Source organism: Pogona vitticeps, chromosome 1 (assembly GCF_051106095.1).
Source record: "Pogona vitticeps strain Pit_001003342236 chromosome 1, PviZW2.1, whole genome shotgun sequence".
NCBI classification, from domain to species: domain Eukaryota; kingdom Metazoa; phylum Chordata; class Lepidosauria; order Squamata; family Agamidae; genus Pogona; species Pogona vitticeps.
In genome coordinates this window covers 19240050-19258089 of record NC_135783.1, presented here as the reverse complement: position 1 = coordinate 19258089, position 18040 = coordinate 19240050, and the positions used below count along the sequence as shown (strand labels likewise).

The 18040-nt window shown below is 41.3% G+C and overlaps 1 protein-coding gene across 47 annotated transcripts in view; it reads left to right on the top strand.

The window, feature by feature from the left end:
- Positions 1–18040, top strand: part of LOC140704068 (uncharacterized) — a 342640-nt gene that overhangs the window by 86856 nt on the left and 237744 nt on the right. For 14 of the 47 annotated variants that reach the window (XR_013540248.1, XR_013540266.1, XR_012083172.2 and 11 more), the window contains one exon: positions 11891–11955. Coding sequence is in view for 10 of the 47 variants with exons in the window: in XM_078382889.1 (XP_078239015.1) it covers positions 11891–11955 (65 nt within the window). In the remaining 37 variants the exon portion in view is untranslated. Of the gene's footprint in view, positions 1–4093; positions 4315–4351; positions 6121–11604; positions 11716–11890; positions 11960–18040 lie in introns of those variants that run through there. The other 33 variants (XR_013540245.1, XR_012083168.2, XR_012083169.2 and 30 more) reach the window with 11 other exon arrangements.

The window sequence follows — 18040 nt, the reverse complement described above, 5'->3', positions numbered from 1 at the left end:
ATTGTTCCTTAGGCTCTATAGTCACTGAAAAGGGGATTTTTGTATGCACCACTGCATACAAATGAGTTGTTTCCACTTTGAATGCAGCAGTTAGGTACACAAAAGGGGGCATATATGTCTTGTTATATTATTATAAGACGGCTTGCATATATTCGAAGATAAATGCAGTGCTTAGTTTGTAAGAAGGTTCATTTATAATGTTCAGGACTTGGGGTAAAACAGTTCTGTATTTCTAAAAAAATGAAATGTGTAAGGAAAATCACTTATTTGGCAACTTAATACAGGCTGTATATTTTATTTATTTATTTTGCAGAACCTGGTTTTGTTTCAGATGCTTTAATGCAAAGCGGGAAGAATTTTGTGGGGTTGAGTCAGATGGCTGAGGGGCAGTTAACACTGAGAGGGTGATGCTGAAGGGTCATTGAAATCGAACTCCCCATCTCTGGCTGCAGAGCCAGATACCTAAACCACAAAGCTATCCAGCAATCGCAGGACTCACTGTCAAGTCAGACTTAAGTCAGACCGATGACTCAACTTGAACTCGATTCGGCTTTTTAAAAAATGACCCGACTCACAACTCAGAACCCACCCAACTCCTCCTATTTTTTCTGTGGAAAACAGCTTGTCTTTCATAGGGACTCAGACTTGAGACTTGGACAGATAGACTCGCCAGCAACCCTGCCAAGTTGAGAGGAGCGATCATGCCTTCACTATTGCTAACGTTGCCTATCTGTTTTTCAAGTTTCTAAATAATCCAATTAGGGGGAATCATACAATTAGAATAAAGTTGGGGATGGGGAAGAGAAAGTATGATGGTAGGAAAGATGGAAGCAGTAACCCTGCCCTGTGTGTTGTTATTTTGCGCCTGTGACAGTGACAGCCTGAAAAGGTGACATTTGTCTATTTCTAAAGGCTCTCCAAGTGATCCAGAAAGTTGATCTCTCTGGATTGGGTAGAGATTAGAGATGGCTATGACTCTGAAACAAAAGTCCAAATAGTCAAAGCAATGGTTTTTCCTGTACCGATGTACGGAAGTGAGAGCTGGACCATAAAGAAAGCTGACCGCCGAAGAATTGATGCTTTTGAATTGTGGTGCTGGAGGAGGCTCTTGAGAGTCCCCTGGACTGCAAGGAGAACAGACCTATCCATTTTGAAGGAAATCAAGCCTGAGTGCTCACTGGAAGGACAGATCCTGAAGCTGAGGCTCCAATACTTTGGCCATCTCATGAGAAGAGAAGACTCCCTGGAAAAGACCCTGATGTTAGGAAAGTGTGAAGGCAGGAGGAGAAGGGAACGATAGAGGACAAGATGGTTGGACGGTGTCATCGAAGCAACCAACATGAATTTAACCCAACTCCGGGAGGCAGTGGAAGACAGGAGGGCCTGGTGTGCTCTGGTCCATGGGGTCATGAAGAGTCGGACATGACTAAACGACTAAACAACAACATGACTCTGAAAAATGATGGTTTGTGATGGTTCATAGATCGCCACAAACCATGCTCCACCATGAACCAAATGGAAAACGGAACCAGTTTGCAGTTCGTTTTTTGATTTACACCTGCCATGAAGGACCTACCTGTTCCTGTCATTCTGCCATCACTTCTGCTGCCACTACTGTCCTGCTGCGCTGCCACTGCCATCCTGCTGCCACTGCTGTCCTGCTGTTGCCTACACGGCCATGCATGAGGAGTGATAGGTATTTAAAAATGCAGTGTACCTTTTTGTGAGATGGACTAAAATGTTACAAATGTGGCACAAAGTTCGGAGTTCTTCAAAATACTACATTAAACAAAGTGCTAAAAGTATTAGAAGATAGCAGAAGACATAAGGAGTTCAAAAACCTGATCTGGTGATACCATCTTTACTTGCTGCCTTTTAAAAAAAGTAGCAAACATTAAGTTGTTAATGGGCCAGATCCTGTTGCTTAGTGCAGTAAATCACACTAGAGTAGGCCCGTTGAATTAATAAGGATTTGGGAGAATCAGTGCCTCTGCAAGTTTCCTTCATTCAAGTGGACATATTCTAACTGTGACTTACAATGCTAAAGTAAATTGCAGTTAAAGTAGGCCCATTTGAATGAATGGAACTTGTAAGGACTTTCCCATTAATTTGATGGGCCTACTGTAGTGTGCTTACTAGGCTAAGCAATAGGGTCACAGTTGCTTTAAAAAAAACACAAGATGAAGCAAATATTAGGAAATGCTTGTTATTGCAGAAACGTTCCAAAGGGGGATGTTGGCTTTTTTATGTTAACAATAAAGCAACGTGTGCCGCTTATATACCACCCCATAGCACTTAAAGCACACTCTGGGTAGTTTACAATTTAATTATGTAGGCTACACTTTGCCTTCCCCCCACCCCCCTGGTACTCAAATTTACTGAGCTCAAAAGGATGAAAGGCTGAGTCACTCTTGAAACCTGAGCCCACCAGGATTGAATTGATTCTGAACAGAGTCATGACTGCAGTACTGGACTTTAACAATTGTGCCTCTGTATGACTACCTGTCAAGTATTGGAAAAGTGCTATCAGATCTGCCCCCAGTCTTCTTTTCTCAAAGCTATACATGCCCAGTTCTTTCAGTCTTTACTCACAGGGCTTGGTTTCCAGTCCCCTGATCATCATTGTTGTCATCCCCTGAATGTGCTCCAGTTTGTTGGCATCCTTCTTAAAGTGTGGCATCCAGAACTGGACACAGTACTCTAGATGAGGACTAACTAGTGCCAACTAAAGAAGGACTAGTACTTCACAAGATTTGGAGACTATACTTGTGTTAACGTAGCCTAAAATAGCATTTCCTTTTTTTTTTTTTGCAGCCGCCACACACTGTTGGCTCCTATTTAGCTTGTGATCTAGAACAATTCCAAGATATACTGGTACCTCTTACTGTGAAAAGTATGCACCTTAAAATGAATGATACTGAGAGAAATCCTATAAATATGTATCTGTAGTCTGATAAATACATATGGAACTGAGAATGTTATAAGTATGTATCCATATGCTAATATGAGGCATCAATATCTTAAACCCTTAACAACTGAGATTAAATCCCCCTCAATGTACAGTTTTAATTTTGCTATCTTATTATATATCCTAGAGGTATACTAAATAGAAAAATACAGAATAGAATACAGAACAAGCTTTATTGCTTAAAACCATAGGTTATCTCAATACAGTATATCAACAGCAACACAAAACATATATAGCACTGACATTACATGTTTACACATAAATATAAGATGATATAGCTTTTTTCCTTGAGACAGAACACATTACATGTTTCACAATCAGTGTTAACCATACTACGTAATCCTTGTTTGAGAATGATTCTTTCATTTTTTCCTGATTGTTCATGCATACATATGTATGCTAGACCTTTAAGAATGATTTTAATTTCTGTTTAAACATACCAGTGGGGTCTTGACTTGAGAACTTAATCCGTATTGGAAGGCGGTTCTCAAGTCAAAAAGTCTGTAAGTCAAGTCTCCATTGACCTACAGTGCATTGAAAACTGATTAATCCCGTAACAGGCCGTTTTTGTTCCATTTTGGTTTTTTTCTGGTCTGTAAGTCATTTCTCAGGCTGCAAGTCAAATCTAAATTTTGCCACCAGAGAAGTCTGTAACTCAAAAATTCTGTAAGTCAAGCCGTCTGTAAGTCAAGTGTCCACTGTATAGCCTGATGGGCTATGGAACAATAATAACAACTGTGCGCTGTCAAGTCAATTCTGACTTATGGCACCCTTTTAAAGGTTTTTTTTTTTCAGTAGAGAGAAGTCAGAAGTCTTTTACGATTTCCTTCTTCTGGGGGCATCCTAAGACTGTGCAGCTTGCCCAAGGCCACATAGGCTAACTCTTCTGGGATGCACAGTGGGGAATTGAACATACCTAACTCACTGAGCTGTCCAGCCAGCCCGATAAAAAAGTACTTTACCTATAAATATATCTCATCAAATTCATCCAACTTACTTTTGAAAACTAGCAAGATTCAAAGGAATTGAATTAAAGAATAAACTGAGTACTGTAAACTGAAATGAATTCTGGGTTTTGGAACATTCATTTATTCATTCAGCTTGTTCCTCCTTGATCTCTACCAGGATGCACAGACATGTGAACTGATGCTGGAAAGAGAGACAGCAGTGAAACTAATAGATGTAAAATGTGATCTAAGAAATGGAAACTTCTGTTCTGGTGTATCTGAAACTCTTCAGGTCAGATCCATGATAAGCAAAGAAGTTCATCTGAAAATTTCATGTCAACAGAATGGAAAATTCAACCCTTAAAAGCAAGAAAAATGCACCCCACTGAAATCTGCAAGGTGAGATGATATGGAGGTCATTTCACAGTCCACCAGGAAGAATTTGCATAGCACCTTGTAGGCCAGTTTCCTTGGATTCATGCTGACTTGGGTGCTTTAGATCCTGAGGATGCAACCTAGGTCCTTGGCTTGCCAAGGAATAATGGATATGTTTTCATTTCTGTTATCTGAGGGTGCAGACAATTATCTTGGTGAGATGGGAGCCATCACCTGAGAACTGGATCTTTGCCCTTCCTGGCTCATGGAATCAGCTGTTGGGGACTAGCCTGGCGGATAAGATAGTGGTGAAAGCTAGGTGGTTCCAGGTTATTTGAAGAATCATATCTTCCTAGCTTTTGAGATGTTCCTGGGAGGAGCTTCCACTCAGTCTCACTAGACTCACACTTTAAGACTTTCTTGGCCTCCTCCCTGTTGTCCTTCTGCCAGGAGACATTACAGATAACTTGCCATTAGAATTCCTTATGTGCTGATTGTGTGTTATTGTCACAGCAGCAGCTTTTCTCAGCTCTATAATTTGCAAATTAGCTTGCTTTTATTTTGTGGTTGGTCTTCAGTTCCCTAAGCACATTCTTCCCTCCTTAAGTCTGATTTCCAAGCACAAAAGACTCTTGAACGCTTACATGATTGCAGCGCTAATGATGGGTTATTTGTAAATGGATAGTTTGGCTCCAAGAGAGGAGTAGCTTGTCCAGAAAGGGTGTGTTCATAGCTGAGAAAGGATTTCTGCAGGATACTTGTTTAGTCACAGCTTGGTCTCTTCCTCAATTAGCTCTACATGGAGATAATTTCTGACTTACAGTCAAAACCCGTGCACAGATTATATTTAACAAGCAGTTTGGATATCATCATGAAAGACTGCTAAGCTTTGCACACTTAACTCTTGTCAATGAAGGTAGAAGGTGGTGCTAATAGCAGACATGTGTAGTGTGTAGAAAGTTGCAAATGCAATCCATGGCCCATCCTCCAGAACAGATCAGGTAGTAGAGAATGAGAAAGGGCCTAAGGCTCTGGAAAGCTGCTACTGGACTAGACCATACGACTCTCGATTGAAGCTAGGGAAAGCTACCAGTTTATTCATAACTTTCTCCCAAGCTCCGTAGTCTGCTGCTGGCCATATTCTGAGAACCGTAGTCCCAAATGATAATTTTTCCAACCTCCGAGCTAAATGAATTTACAACTCCTATATGACCACCACTTGTTTAGTTACTAATTATAGTTTCAGCTTTATTTGGACTCCTATTGTTTGAATGGTATATATATATTAGCAGTGAGGGGATTAATTTCTCCATTGAAATGCCTGGTCTGGAATCCACAGAAATCATCTGGAAAGCTTTGATGCTGTCATCAGTGTGGGAAAGAGCGATCCTTAATGTTCTCATGGAAAAAAAATTCCCCAGGCTTTCTTTCTGCAAAGGTCTTGAAGTTCACCAGAAAACAGACCCATGCTTTAGGGTCATTTTTCTCTGTTTATCCGTTTTTGCCTCTTCCCCCCCCCCTTTATTAATTTTTTTTTTTAAATAAGACCACATTTTAACCCCAGTTAATAATTTTCCTTAGCAACTTCATTTTTTTCCCAGAAGTAGAGTTCTGCCTTCTTAAAAGGGACAGTAAAATAATGAAATGACTATGAAGTGTGGGAAAAATATGATGCCTTCATTTCTCCGATTCCTCCTCCGCCTTCTGTTTTCTTGGCACAGAAGCAATATAAGACCTAATGGAGTTATTATTCCCAGGACAAACGGCTGGTTTGCAGTTGTATCGTGACCTGCATCAGTGTCAACAGAAGCCCCAGAAAGGAAATAAAAGGTAAGGAAATAGCAAAGAGTTTTCTATTAATGTATATTACAGAACAGCGTCATGCGTAGGGTGACCACATTTCTGGAGATGCGGGACTTCTGTTGCTCTACGAGCTCTGAAGCAGGACAAGGTTTAGCAGGCAGGGTTTCCTTACCTTTGTAACACTGCGATGGGAGGAGCCACACCTCTCAGACCACAAACTCTGGGGAACCAAAACTTTGTCCTAGAGGGAACGTGGTCGCTCTAGACAGTTGCGCCAGACAGTCTTTGCTCTAGGCAGTGATGATTATCTGTCTGCGGCATGGTGAGCTAGACACTGAAAGCTGTTCTGGTATTTGCAGAAACAATGCAAAGGGGAAAATGAGCTTCTCTTTGACTACCCAATCCTATTGTTGTTAGAGATCCCTCTCTTCCCATCCACATAACCTGCAGGGTTAGACCTGCCTAAATTCATTGTTAAGCCGCATCATGAGCACCTGGCTGCCTCTCTGTTGTTTATTTCCCCGGGACTTTTGGGGGGACTGAGTAGAAGGGAGAAGGTCAACTAAATATTCCAGAAGAACAAAATGAGAAGGACATGGGAAAGGCTGTCTTACAACCTGAGATAACAGTAGTTGAAAATAAAATGGAACTTGATGTACTCGGAAGCCCGGAAAGATATGTAGTACCAGAGCGTGGAGACATTCGTTCTCTGGACTACAGCCATAATTCCCCAGCCAGCATTCATTCTCATGGCTTGATCTCTTCCTAAGCAGCATTGTTTGCAGGCAGCTCTGAAACAAACATTTCAGCTATCTGCAACCCAGCTAGGGACAAGCTTTCCTGTAATTGCAACATTTATCTGTACATTGGAAGAGGAAGAGTTTTTAATTGAGACATCTGTAAGCTCCTATCAAAGTGTGGATGGATTTGTTTACACATTGAAAGACTCGCTTCTTTCAAAACACGTATTTCCAGTTCTCTAAGGAGTAAAGAGTTAACATATCTTTTTTAGTGAAAGCTTGGAATCCAGTTGAGTTAATGCTCTGAACAGCACTGGGTAGAATTCCTAAAATGTAGGGTAAAGCCCAACCAACAGGGCAGCCCTGTAAATTATAAGTCACATAACTAAAGCAAGTTTACAGCATGCAGAGCTGAGGGAGACTCGTGGTAAGGAAAGCAAATGCCCTTTATCTCTTAAGGAAGCTCTGCTTCTAAATGCAAAGCTGGTGGCATCTTGTAGAGATTTGCTCACAATCTCTACCCACATCAAAAAATAGTGTTGACATAGTTGCCAAATGTAATTGTTGCAACGTCCTGTGTTTTAACCGTTGCTTGGTAGTTGTAGGAAGAAAAGGCTGAAAATGACAGGCTGAGACATGTTGACTCAAATTGCCCTCATGGGTGCCTTCTTTGTGATCTAATAAAGGGTGATCAAAGAAGTGTTGGTGAGCCATTATGTATAGTTATCGCTATTTATCTGCAAACAGCCTATGTGCAGACAAAGTTTCTACAATAATACATTGCATCAATCAATGGTTGCATTTGTAACTCTCTGCTTTTAGATACTGTTTTCAGTCTCAGTAATTTCCTTGCACTGAGACATCCCACCCCCACACCTCGATTAAGTGATATATGCCCAAGAGCTGGACGTATTTAAACTTCAATATGTTTGTGAAAATAGCTTCAAGACAATCTGAAGCTCAGTGTTGCTGGTGTCTTATTTGCAGCAGGAGCACATAATCTCCATCAGCACTGTATTCACCTCTTGAATGAAATGTAGATATCTCTGAACCTGATTTCAAACATACTAACAGTTCAGACTGGCCAGAGTGACCTGTGTCTTCTCTGAGTTGGAAGGAAGATGGAGAAAAACAAAACAGGAGTTGGGGGGGGGGGAGCAAGAAGACATAAGGAGGGACCCATCACATTTGACTCTGGCCTTGTTTAGTGTTGGCTTTGACCCATCCCATGTGCCCCCCCCCCCCAGGACTACTCAATAGGAAAGGCTGTTCACTCCTGGTTTATAGGATTCTGTACAGTTCTATGGGAAAGCCTATATTGTAATACATGTCTGCAGCAGGACTTTTCAGGGTAGAGTGGGGTAGACTGAGTGAGAAGGTTTGATTTACTGAAACAGGCAATGTGCTGTTAATTCACTGCACTGAAATACTCCATATCTGATAGAGCACCCGGGTGAGCCGGAAAAAAGGCACTTGTCAATGTGTCTTCTTCATGTGATGTATTACATTTGTTGCGTGCCTTGGTCTGGAAATATTTCCTGTTGATGGCCTCATAGGCCCCTGCCACATCTATTAGAGTCTTATGGTAGTGCAGTTACGTTATTGTGCAGCAGAGCAAATTAACATTCTACAAGGCAATTCTAAAAATGGGAGCAGCCCAAACAAAAAAATAAAACTTTGAAACTGGACTTCAGATCAATACCAATACCAAATTTGGCACAGATGTGACAGACTATCTGCTCTTGCTCTGTGTAAAATTTGAGGAAGATTGGGTAGAGAGTTCTTAAGTTACGATTTTTAGAAAAGAAAAACTATTCCCCCACCTGTGCAGAAACAATCAGCCCTCAATGTCCCAAGATTTAAAATAGCTCATACAAATGGAAAATACCAATCTTGCTTGTCTTGAAAGAGAATGGTTGGTCCTACCTACTTTTTTTTTTAATTTGGAAAGAATCCAGGTTGCAAGGGCTGAAATACTGATTTTTCAAAAGCAAGAAGCAGTGCTGTGTTATAATCTGAGCATGTGTGGAACAGGCTTACCAGCAGGAGGGTTTCAGAGTAGATACAATGTTGCACCTTTGTGGGTCAGGAGGGGAGGTGTTTGGAGGGTAATGAAAGGTCACAGAAACAGTCAAAAGACAGGTTTTCTTTGAAGAGTAAAAAACCCAACAACATCAGGATTGCTTTGAAGAAAGTAATGAAGTGATAGTCTTCCAGAAAGAGGGAGAGTTTGCCATGCATCTCCAGGGAATTAGCATACAATTTTGTTAGACATATTAAAAATATTTCTGTATTACAAAAGTACAGAACAGTTGTGTTTGTCCCAGCCCTGAGTGCTTTCAGTAATCATTCTCTTAGAATTTCTGGGATCTGTGTTTTCAAAGAGGAAATCTGATTGAGGGCTGGGTCAATCTGAACTTTTGACCCTTTAGTCAGGACCCAGTTAGCAGACTTTCAGGAGGAGAACTTTTTAACTCCTTCCTGACCAAATAGGCATTTGTGCTGGCAAAGGGATTCTGTGCCTGGTTGTAAAAATACTTTAAAAGATATTTAAAAAATAGAGAACAAATATTTAGAAGCTTACTTACTTAAGGTGTGAGATTACTGTGGCTGGGGATAGTCTTAGTTGATGTTAGCAGAGCTTTGGTACCTATATACTGTCATACTTTCGATGATTCCACCGGTCTTTCCAGCATACAATAATTTGCTAATTAATAAAAAATTCCAAAAATGTTATGTCATCAAGTCACATGTGTGATGACTATACAGTGTGAGTTAATGACCAGTAAAATGTCTTACTATTAATAACTCTGTTCAGATATTGCAAACCAACAACATCTCATGTTAGCTTGATCTATCTTCCTACTGCCCCCCCCAACAATATTATCTTTTCCAGGACGTTCTGCTGAGGTCTTGCAAACAAACAGCTATGGCTTACATTACTGAGACAATCTGTCTCATGTTAGCTCTTCCTCTTTTCCTACTCCCCTCATCTCCCCACTTTTTTCAGCAGTATTGTCTTTTCTGGTCAGTTTTGTATTTTAATTGTATCTGTATGGTAGGATAGCCTCGGTTTACTCATTTTTGCTCATTTTGCAAGATTTCAGGCTTGACTTAATTGAGCACCCATATTTCTACCTTTCTGGCTGTCCCTAGAATTTGTAAGGCTCTCCTCCAAAACTACTTTTCAAATGAGTTGATTTTTCTTGCTGTCTTTCTTCACTGCTTTTCTTTCACATAATATGGATGATTTTGACCTTTGTTTCCTCTGACAATCTTTGCTACTTTTGGTCCAGTATAGTTTTTCTTTCTCTGGTTTCCTCAAGGAATGCGTTTGGAAACTGGGACATAGCGTTCTAGTCGGCATTCTGCAGAGTGAGCATGGCAACCTTAGTTTACCTGAGAGGTTAAAGGATGTGTAAGTTTCTCCGTGTATGTTTTGCACTTATGCACACTTTTGTTTCATCGTTTCATGAAGTCCAAAGACAGACCTTCAAAATATTTTGGCACAAAGGGACTACACCACATCCCAGCTGTGCTTGCTCCTGTCCTCTCTCAGCAACCATAGTACGGATCATGTGCTCATCTTCTGGGGTCATTTAGCACAACAATTTTATGTGAGGGAAGTTTACTCAAACTTCTGTTTTTAAAATCCAGGAAATTCTGGTTTATGATTGTGGAATATTATCTTTCTGTAACCAGAAAATGGTGTGTGAAAAATTGTTTCCAGTCTATAACCCCCTTCAAATGTGCTGGGGCCCCCAGGGGGGCATATGGCCCTCTGTTGAGAATGGCTGGTCTACAGGACAGCCTCTTGTGCTCACTACCAATCACTCTTGTTCAAAAACAAGACAATTATCTTGTATTTGTGTTGGAATCAGCTGACTGATGAAAGAAGGAGTCAACTTCTGCAATTTTATCTTGCTACTTGTCACTTAGTGAACAGTAGTGAGCACAAGATGGTATCCTGTACACCATCTTGACTACAGCCATTGATGTTCTCAGTATTCAGACTGCTCTTTGCCAAGTAAAGTGTGACATCCTTTTTCATGCTAGCAACATAGCCACAATTATTGTGCCGCAATATCAAGCCATTTCCTGGCATTTTGAATCATGGATACAGAAGCACATTATCCCACATTCATAAATCAGAGGATTTTTGAAGAATTGAATTATTCTATGAACATCTCAGGATTTTGGTCCAGAAATTCAGATTTTGTTGTTAATTCTCTGGATTTCAAGTTTCAAGACATCTCAGGAAATGTGATGCCTCCAGCCTGGCAGCCCTTTATAAGGAACTTTTCGTGGTTTTAGGATACAGCATTTGTACACACTTAGAAGCACCCTTGTCTTTTTAATTCTTTTGTAAGTTTATAGTGTTGTTGCTGCTGCTGCTGGATTTTACATTCCTGAGTCTAAACTGTCTACCTGTCACACGTATCCCATTTGTAATTGTTGCAGAAGGGTCTGAGCTCTGTTTTATCAGAAGGGTCATTTTCCTGTGATATCCTAAGGACTTGCCATTAAGTTGCATACTTTGGCACTGAAACCTCAGGGAATGGGATCCTGCACAGTGGGCAACCTTATCCACAAGAAATATTGTAGGCGCATCCACATGAATGTTGAAGTCTTTCCAGACAGAAAGAACAATGTGGCAGCCACCTCATTTTTGTTGGGGTGCAATTGTTTCCTTCAGATAGAAGAAGCAGAGGGAGGAGGATGTCTTTATTTAAATACTGTAGTCCTGCTGGAACGTATTTCCCTCCCACAGAATGGCGCATAGTGCCGCCTTCCTGGAAGAATCTGAGATACAGAGGTCCTGAGAAGATGACTAGTCATACTCTGAAATATGAAGAGAATGTAGGAGAGGAAGTGGTGGTTGGTGAGTCAGCATGAGTAATCTAGTTACAGTGAACAGGAAGGCTGAGTTTTGTGTTTTTTTTCCTCTTCTCTTAACCATTTCATGATTTTTAATGCAGAGAAATAAGTGATATTATGCCTTTGCTAGTAGCAGTTCTATTCAACCCACCTTTAATCAAAGTGTTTCCCATCTCTAGATCATGGGGATGTCTTCTTCCCAAGACCACGAAGAAGAGAAGGGAGGAAAAAATCCAGCCCAGTGGTAAGTATGTTTATTTTATTTTTATCTTTTCCCCTTTATTTGTGTTGTGTATGCATATATCTAGAAACTTAAGATTTACCTCCACTTTCCAGGAAGTAAAAATTCCCTACCATGATAATATACAATAGGTTTTATTGTATATCAGTGTTTGGACATTCTAGAGTTTAATATTTCACCTTTTAAACTGACCTGTTGTAGCTTTACCTGTAAGAGTGTATAGAAACTGGATGTGTTGCAGACTGAATTCAGAGTTGTTGAATCATCCAAAGAATTGTCGGTTTTCCCTCCAGAGCTTGAAAACTCCCCCCCCCCCACCAGTTTGGTAAATTCTGCGAATGATAATTCAAAAGAGTAACACAGTGGGTCCCCAAGTGTTCTTGGACTAAAACACCCAGAAGCCTTCAGCGCTATCTGTGCTGGCCAGGATTTGTGGGAGTTGTAGTCTGAGAATATTTGAGTACTCAAGGTTGGGAAGCACTGGAGTAACATTTCTGAGCTATATTTCTCTCTTTTGGGAGCAAGTGTTGCTGATTCTTGCAGAAGCTTGGTACAGATTATGTTCTAGGTGTTGGGTGCTCCTAATTCTAAAGGGAGTGCCTGCCATTTAACAACTGTGCAGGGGGTGATCTAGTTGCATAGCTCCTTTTGCAGTGCTGTACCACCAAGCCAGGGTGACATCTGTATATAGACACAGTGCTGAGATGGCAGTCCAGGCTGAATCATTTCCTCATATTTCAAAATATACAGGGAGCTAACTTGAGTAGCTTGCTTCAGTGCTGTTGGACTAACTCCACAACAGATTCTTAAAATTCACTACCTGGTCAATTCAATGTGCAATGCTGGCAATTAAAACTATTTGGAATCTTGCAAACAACTCCAGTGCCTCTGGTCTGAAGCTTTGACTTGGGCATTGAAGATCATCTAAGATGCTACTACCTAAGGCAGCAATGGCAAGCCTATGGCATATATGCCACAGCTGGCACGCAGAGCCCTCTTTGTGGGCACGCGACCTGTAAGTCGCCGGATCGCTATCCCCCCCCCGCAGCCAAACCTGAGTAGATGGATACAGCCACAGTCTTGGCGCTTCGACAGGTGTTGGGCCAGGATCTGGAGCATCTGGCGCTGGTGGCGGATCCAGAGTAGGGTCTTGAGGCACCTCTGTGCCCGGGATTCTCCTGCCACCACTTCCGGTTCCGTCACCACCACCCTACGCCGCTCGCTGGGCTTTTTGTTTTTTGTTTCAGTTTTGGCCCTCGGGCCCAGAAAGGATTTGGCATTTGCTTTATTAAAAATAAATGGTAGTTCACAAAATACGGTCAATGAAATGTTAGCCAGTAATGGTCAATTCATGTGGCCAGTGAGGTTTGATTTTCATCTGCAGTATGGATGAACACAGATGCCTTGCCTTTCTGTCATCTGGACATCCACCTAACCTTGTAGGTTTCAATAGTTAATCACTCAAACATCTCCACTTCATCCAGGACCCAAACTAGATTTTTCCCCCCTTTTGGAGTGGAGAGGGAGCTCCCATTTTAGCTACAAAAACCTATTTCAATTCAGCACTGGCTTCATTCTGGAAGCTTGTCACCTGGCTTCCTTCCTTCCTTCCTCACCAAGTAGGCTGTATTACCATTTTGCCTCTGCCAGAATGGGCATTGGTTGCGGTCCCTTTCAGCAGCTGTCTGTTTGGGGATCACTCAACTCCAAAAAAGGCGGTTGATTGATCTGTGCCCAGATAAAATGGCTGGTGTTTCTTTTCCCCCCTATACATGCTTCCTTGTTCTGAGCAGCAGTTTCTCAAGATGCTGCATACAGGCCTGTTGACTTGATGGATATCACTTAATTGTAGAAAAACCTCTCCTCTGCCACAAATTGTTGCCTTGTACGTATATCATTTTCCTGCATAGAACTAATGGTCCCGTTAGGAAAATTATTGTATGTGAAATGACTGTTAATTGCTTCCCAGACCTCCAGACCTTTCCCTTCAGCTTTACACAGAATAACATTCTTTGCCAAGAACATCCATTAGTGTTTCAGAAACATGATTCCAGTAGTCTACAGAAATCAGGTCTCTGAACCGTTGAGCAGAGCAGAGTTGGAATCAATGGCCAGTAGAGTTCACAGTCTGCTGGGTAGACTATTGTTGCTAAGCAATCATGTTATTGTTATATGCCATTTGATTTAATGAATGAATGAATTGTTATGTGCCATTTGATTTATGAATGAATGAGCCTTAAAGCATCAAGTCATTGATAGTCTTGTTTAGGTCCTGCAGACTCAAGGTTGTGGTTTCCTTTATTGAGTCAATCTATCTCATATTTGGTCTTCCTCTTTTCCGACTGCCTTCTACTTTTTCTAGCATTATTGTCTTTTCCAGTGAGGCATGTCTTCTCATGATGTGTCCAAAGTAGGAAAGCCTAATTTTAGTCACTTTTGCTTCTAGAGCGAATATTGTGAATCCTATTTGCAAACAATGACTGTCCTTTCATTCTAGTGAACAATCACAAAACAGAACATGATAAGTTGCAGTTGTGGGAGGTTTGTAAAAGCTAATGGTTGTTGTGGGTTTTTCGGGCTCTTGTAAAAGCTCCTGCCAGAACAATCACACTCCGTTAGGACTTAGGAAATTCCCTCATGAGTTGTATATAATGCAAAGTTTTGATCCTCAGGGCTTCGGTATCCAGAATGGATTGCATCCATTTTTGCAGTGTTCAAATGTCAAACTGGACGCATTTGTTTCTGAGTAGCCAACAGGGCAGTTGTGACTTATTAGTTAGTTACATTTATGTAGTAGTCCTCCTCCAAGGAGATCAAGGTAGCATACACAGCTATCTTTCTCTTTTTTCCTTACAACAAGCCTGTGAGGTAGTTCAGATGAAAAGAGTGTGATTGGTTGATCCAAAGTTAGCCAGTGAGTTTAACTGGGGACTAAAACATGGGTTGTGTGCATGAAGGAGAACTTTAAATAGTTCTCCTTGGCATGCTCCTATTCAGTATCATACTAGTCCCTCCTCCCTTTTGCGAGCTACTTGAAAGGTGAGTGCCAACCAAAAGCCTGGATCTAAAAACTACTATGGAAATGAAGGCCCTTTGTGGAAGGCTTTCTTAAATGAATCTGAAAAAATACCCTCCTCTCTTCTATTTAAAAAAAATCTTTTAGTCCCTGAGTAAATGCTGAACCCACAATGCTCTGATCAGGACGAGGACCAGCCTCAGAAATCCCTTCATGTACTCTGACCATTCCTTGTCTGCAAAATTAATGAAGGGGTTGTGGAGGAATTCTTTCATAGCAATTATCATTGTTAGAAAATTTGGAGTATGAAGTTCTTGTTGATTCTCTAAATTACTTGGAGATCTACATGTAGGAGATGATGCACCTTCTGCCTAGCTGGCTTTCGGAAACATAGCATGTTGTGGGTTGGGTATATGGGTTGGGTGATGTAGGGAGTAAAGAATTAACCTGCTTCATTTTAAATCACAGTATCTGACTTGCTATTTGAACAGTTCCTATGGTGGTTCCAAGGACTTTCTGGGGCTAACAGAACAAGAGGAGATGACTTATTTCCTCTTTCCCTCCTTGCCGTGGCTTGCGGCAGGCCCACAGACCGGCCAGATTTCTCCTGACTGTTTCAGACCATTGTCATAAAGGGATGACACACACCTCCCTCTTGATTTCCAGCTTCTTCAGCTTTGCGAAGTGATCTAGCCTTTGCTGGATTTGCCAGCATATAAATTAGAGCTTTGAAAAGTTACCATATTTTTCGCTCCATAAGACGCACCTCTCCATAAGACGCACCAAATTTTTAGGCGAAGAAAACAGGAAAAAATAATCTGGGAATTTTGTTCCATAAGACGCATATACTTTTCCCCCAATGTTTTTTTGGAAAAAAAGTGTGTCTTATGGTGCGAAAAATATGGTAATTTTTGGATGGAAGCTCCTGGACTCTCGAGCCAACATGACCATAGGCTTGTTGGCTGAAAAAATTTAGGAGCTACAGCTTTTAAAGCTTGCTGGATCACTCAGTGAGTTAGATAACTGGCTGCGGAGCCAGAAGTTGAGAGTCCAATTTCCCACTGTGCCTCCCAGGAGAGCCAGTGTGGCCTCGGGCAAGCTGCACAGTCCCAGGGCACCCCGGAAGAAGGGAACGGGGAAACCACTTCTAGGTACTCTCTACCTAGAAAATCTTGAAAAGGTTCACCATCCGTCAGAATTGACTTGATGGCACACAACTATTATTATACATAGTTTTTAAAAGGTAACTTTTCCAAGCTCTTCACATATTGTTTTGTACTTACTTATTACAGCATTTGTATGTGACTAACTTTGCAAAGGCTGAAAGGGTACCAGATAGGAGGAGGGACACAGTGCCTCGCTCAGGGAGACTTCTGTCTTTTGTTTCTCAACTTAGCCCAGTTGTAAACCAGTGACCCAGAAATGGTCATAATGACAGATATATACAGTTTCGTAAAAATGCTACAGAGTCATTGTAGGTGAAAACAGAATTTGCAGGTTGGCAAGCTAGTATTTGTCACTTTGGTGTTTTTTTTTTCTTCTGCTTTCGGAATCTCTTATTTGTGTGTATGTTTCAAGTGGTTGTAGCTTACACTAAATGAAACTGATTCTACAGTGTTCACATTCACAAAATGAGCCCTTTCCCTCCCACCTCCCATGGTCATGTGGATATCGATGAACTCCTGATGACCTACATAGGGCAAGGATGCTGTGCAGTTGTCTACGTAAAGTCACTCTAGTGTGTCAGCTTTCTGGGTTAAAATGAGTAAGCGGCAATGCGGTGCTCTTTAAAATTGCCTTGCTGCTGATAAGAAGAGGTTAAATTTGCCGTTCTCAAAAAGCGCATGTTCTTCCAAATTGCCTCCTGTGTGGCAGACCTTAGAAATAATGCCATATAAGGAGTGAAGTTAGGATGGCACAATTCATACGGCTGAATGTAGGTCCTTCCGCATTCCGGTACAGTGGACCCTCGACTTACGGAATTAATCCGTATTGGAACAGTGGCTGCAGGTCTGTAGGTCGAGGCTCCATTGACCTACAATGTATTGAAAACCAATTAATCTGTAACTGGCCGTTTTTGTTCCATTTTGGTTTTTTCCTCCAGCTGCAAGTTGAACCTACATTTTGTGGCCAGAGAAGTCTGTAACTCGAAAAATCTGTAAGTGGAGCTGTCTGTAAGTCGAGGGTCCACTGTATAAAACAGGTGAACTGATATTTGTTCGTTTAGTCGTTTAGTTGTGTCTGACTCTTCGTGGCCCCATGGACCAGAGCATGCCAGGCCCTCCTATCTTCCACTGCCTCCCGGAGTTGTGTCAAATTCATGTTGGTTGCTTCGCAGACACTGTCCAGCCATCTCATCCTCGGTCGAACTGATATTACATCATGGCAATTTTAAGTCTAAAAATCGGTTTAAATCAAGTTTCTCACTGATGCTTTTTAATGTATTCCTGTACAAAGTTTCTAGAATAAAGGTGGCTCATAAATCAAATACATGCACTCATGTGCATACATAAAATGCTTTGAATCACATAAATGTGATCATGGTACAATATTTATTTATTTATTTATTTATTTATTTATTTATTTATTTATTTATTTATTTATTTATTTATACCCCACCTATCTGGTCGTTTTGACCACTCTAGGTGGCTTACAACATAAAAATAACAAATATAAAGAAAAGATTATAACACAATTAAATAATTCTGCAAGATGGGAAGCATTCAAAATAAATCAAATAAAGAGGAGGGAAGAGGGTCAGGGATTAACTGGAAGGGAAGGCCTGCTTATACACCCACATTTTAAATTGATTTTTAAAAGTACCCAGCAAGGGTGCCGCACGAATCTCTGGAGGCAGATTGTTCCAGAGGCAAGGAGCCACTGCCGAGAAGGCCCAGTTCCTTGTTTTTTCTTTTCGGGCCTCCCTCGGCGTCAGGCTCCTCAGCCTCACCTCCTGGCTGGCGCAGGTGACACAGATAGAGCTAGGTGGGAGTAAGCATTCCGCCAAGTATCGAGGCCCTAAACCGTTTAGGGCTTTATACGTAAGCATCAAAACTTTAAAGTCGACGTGGA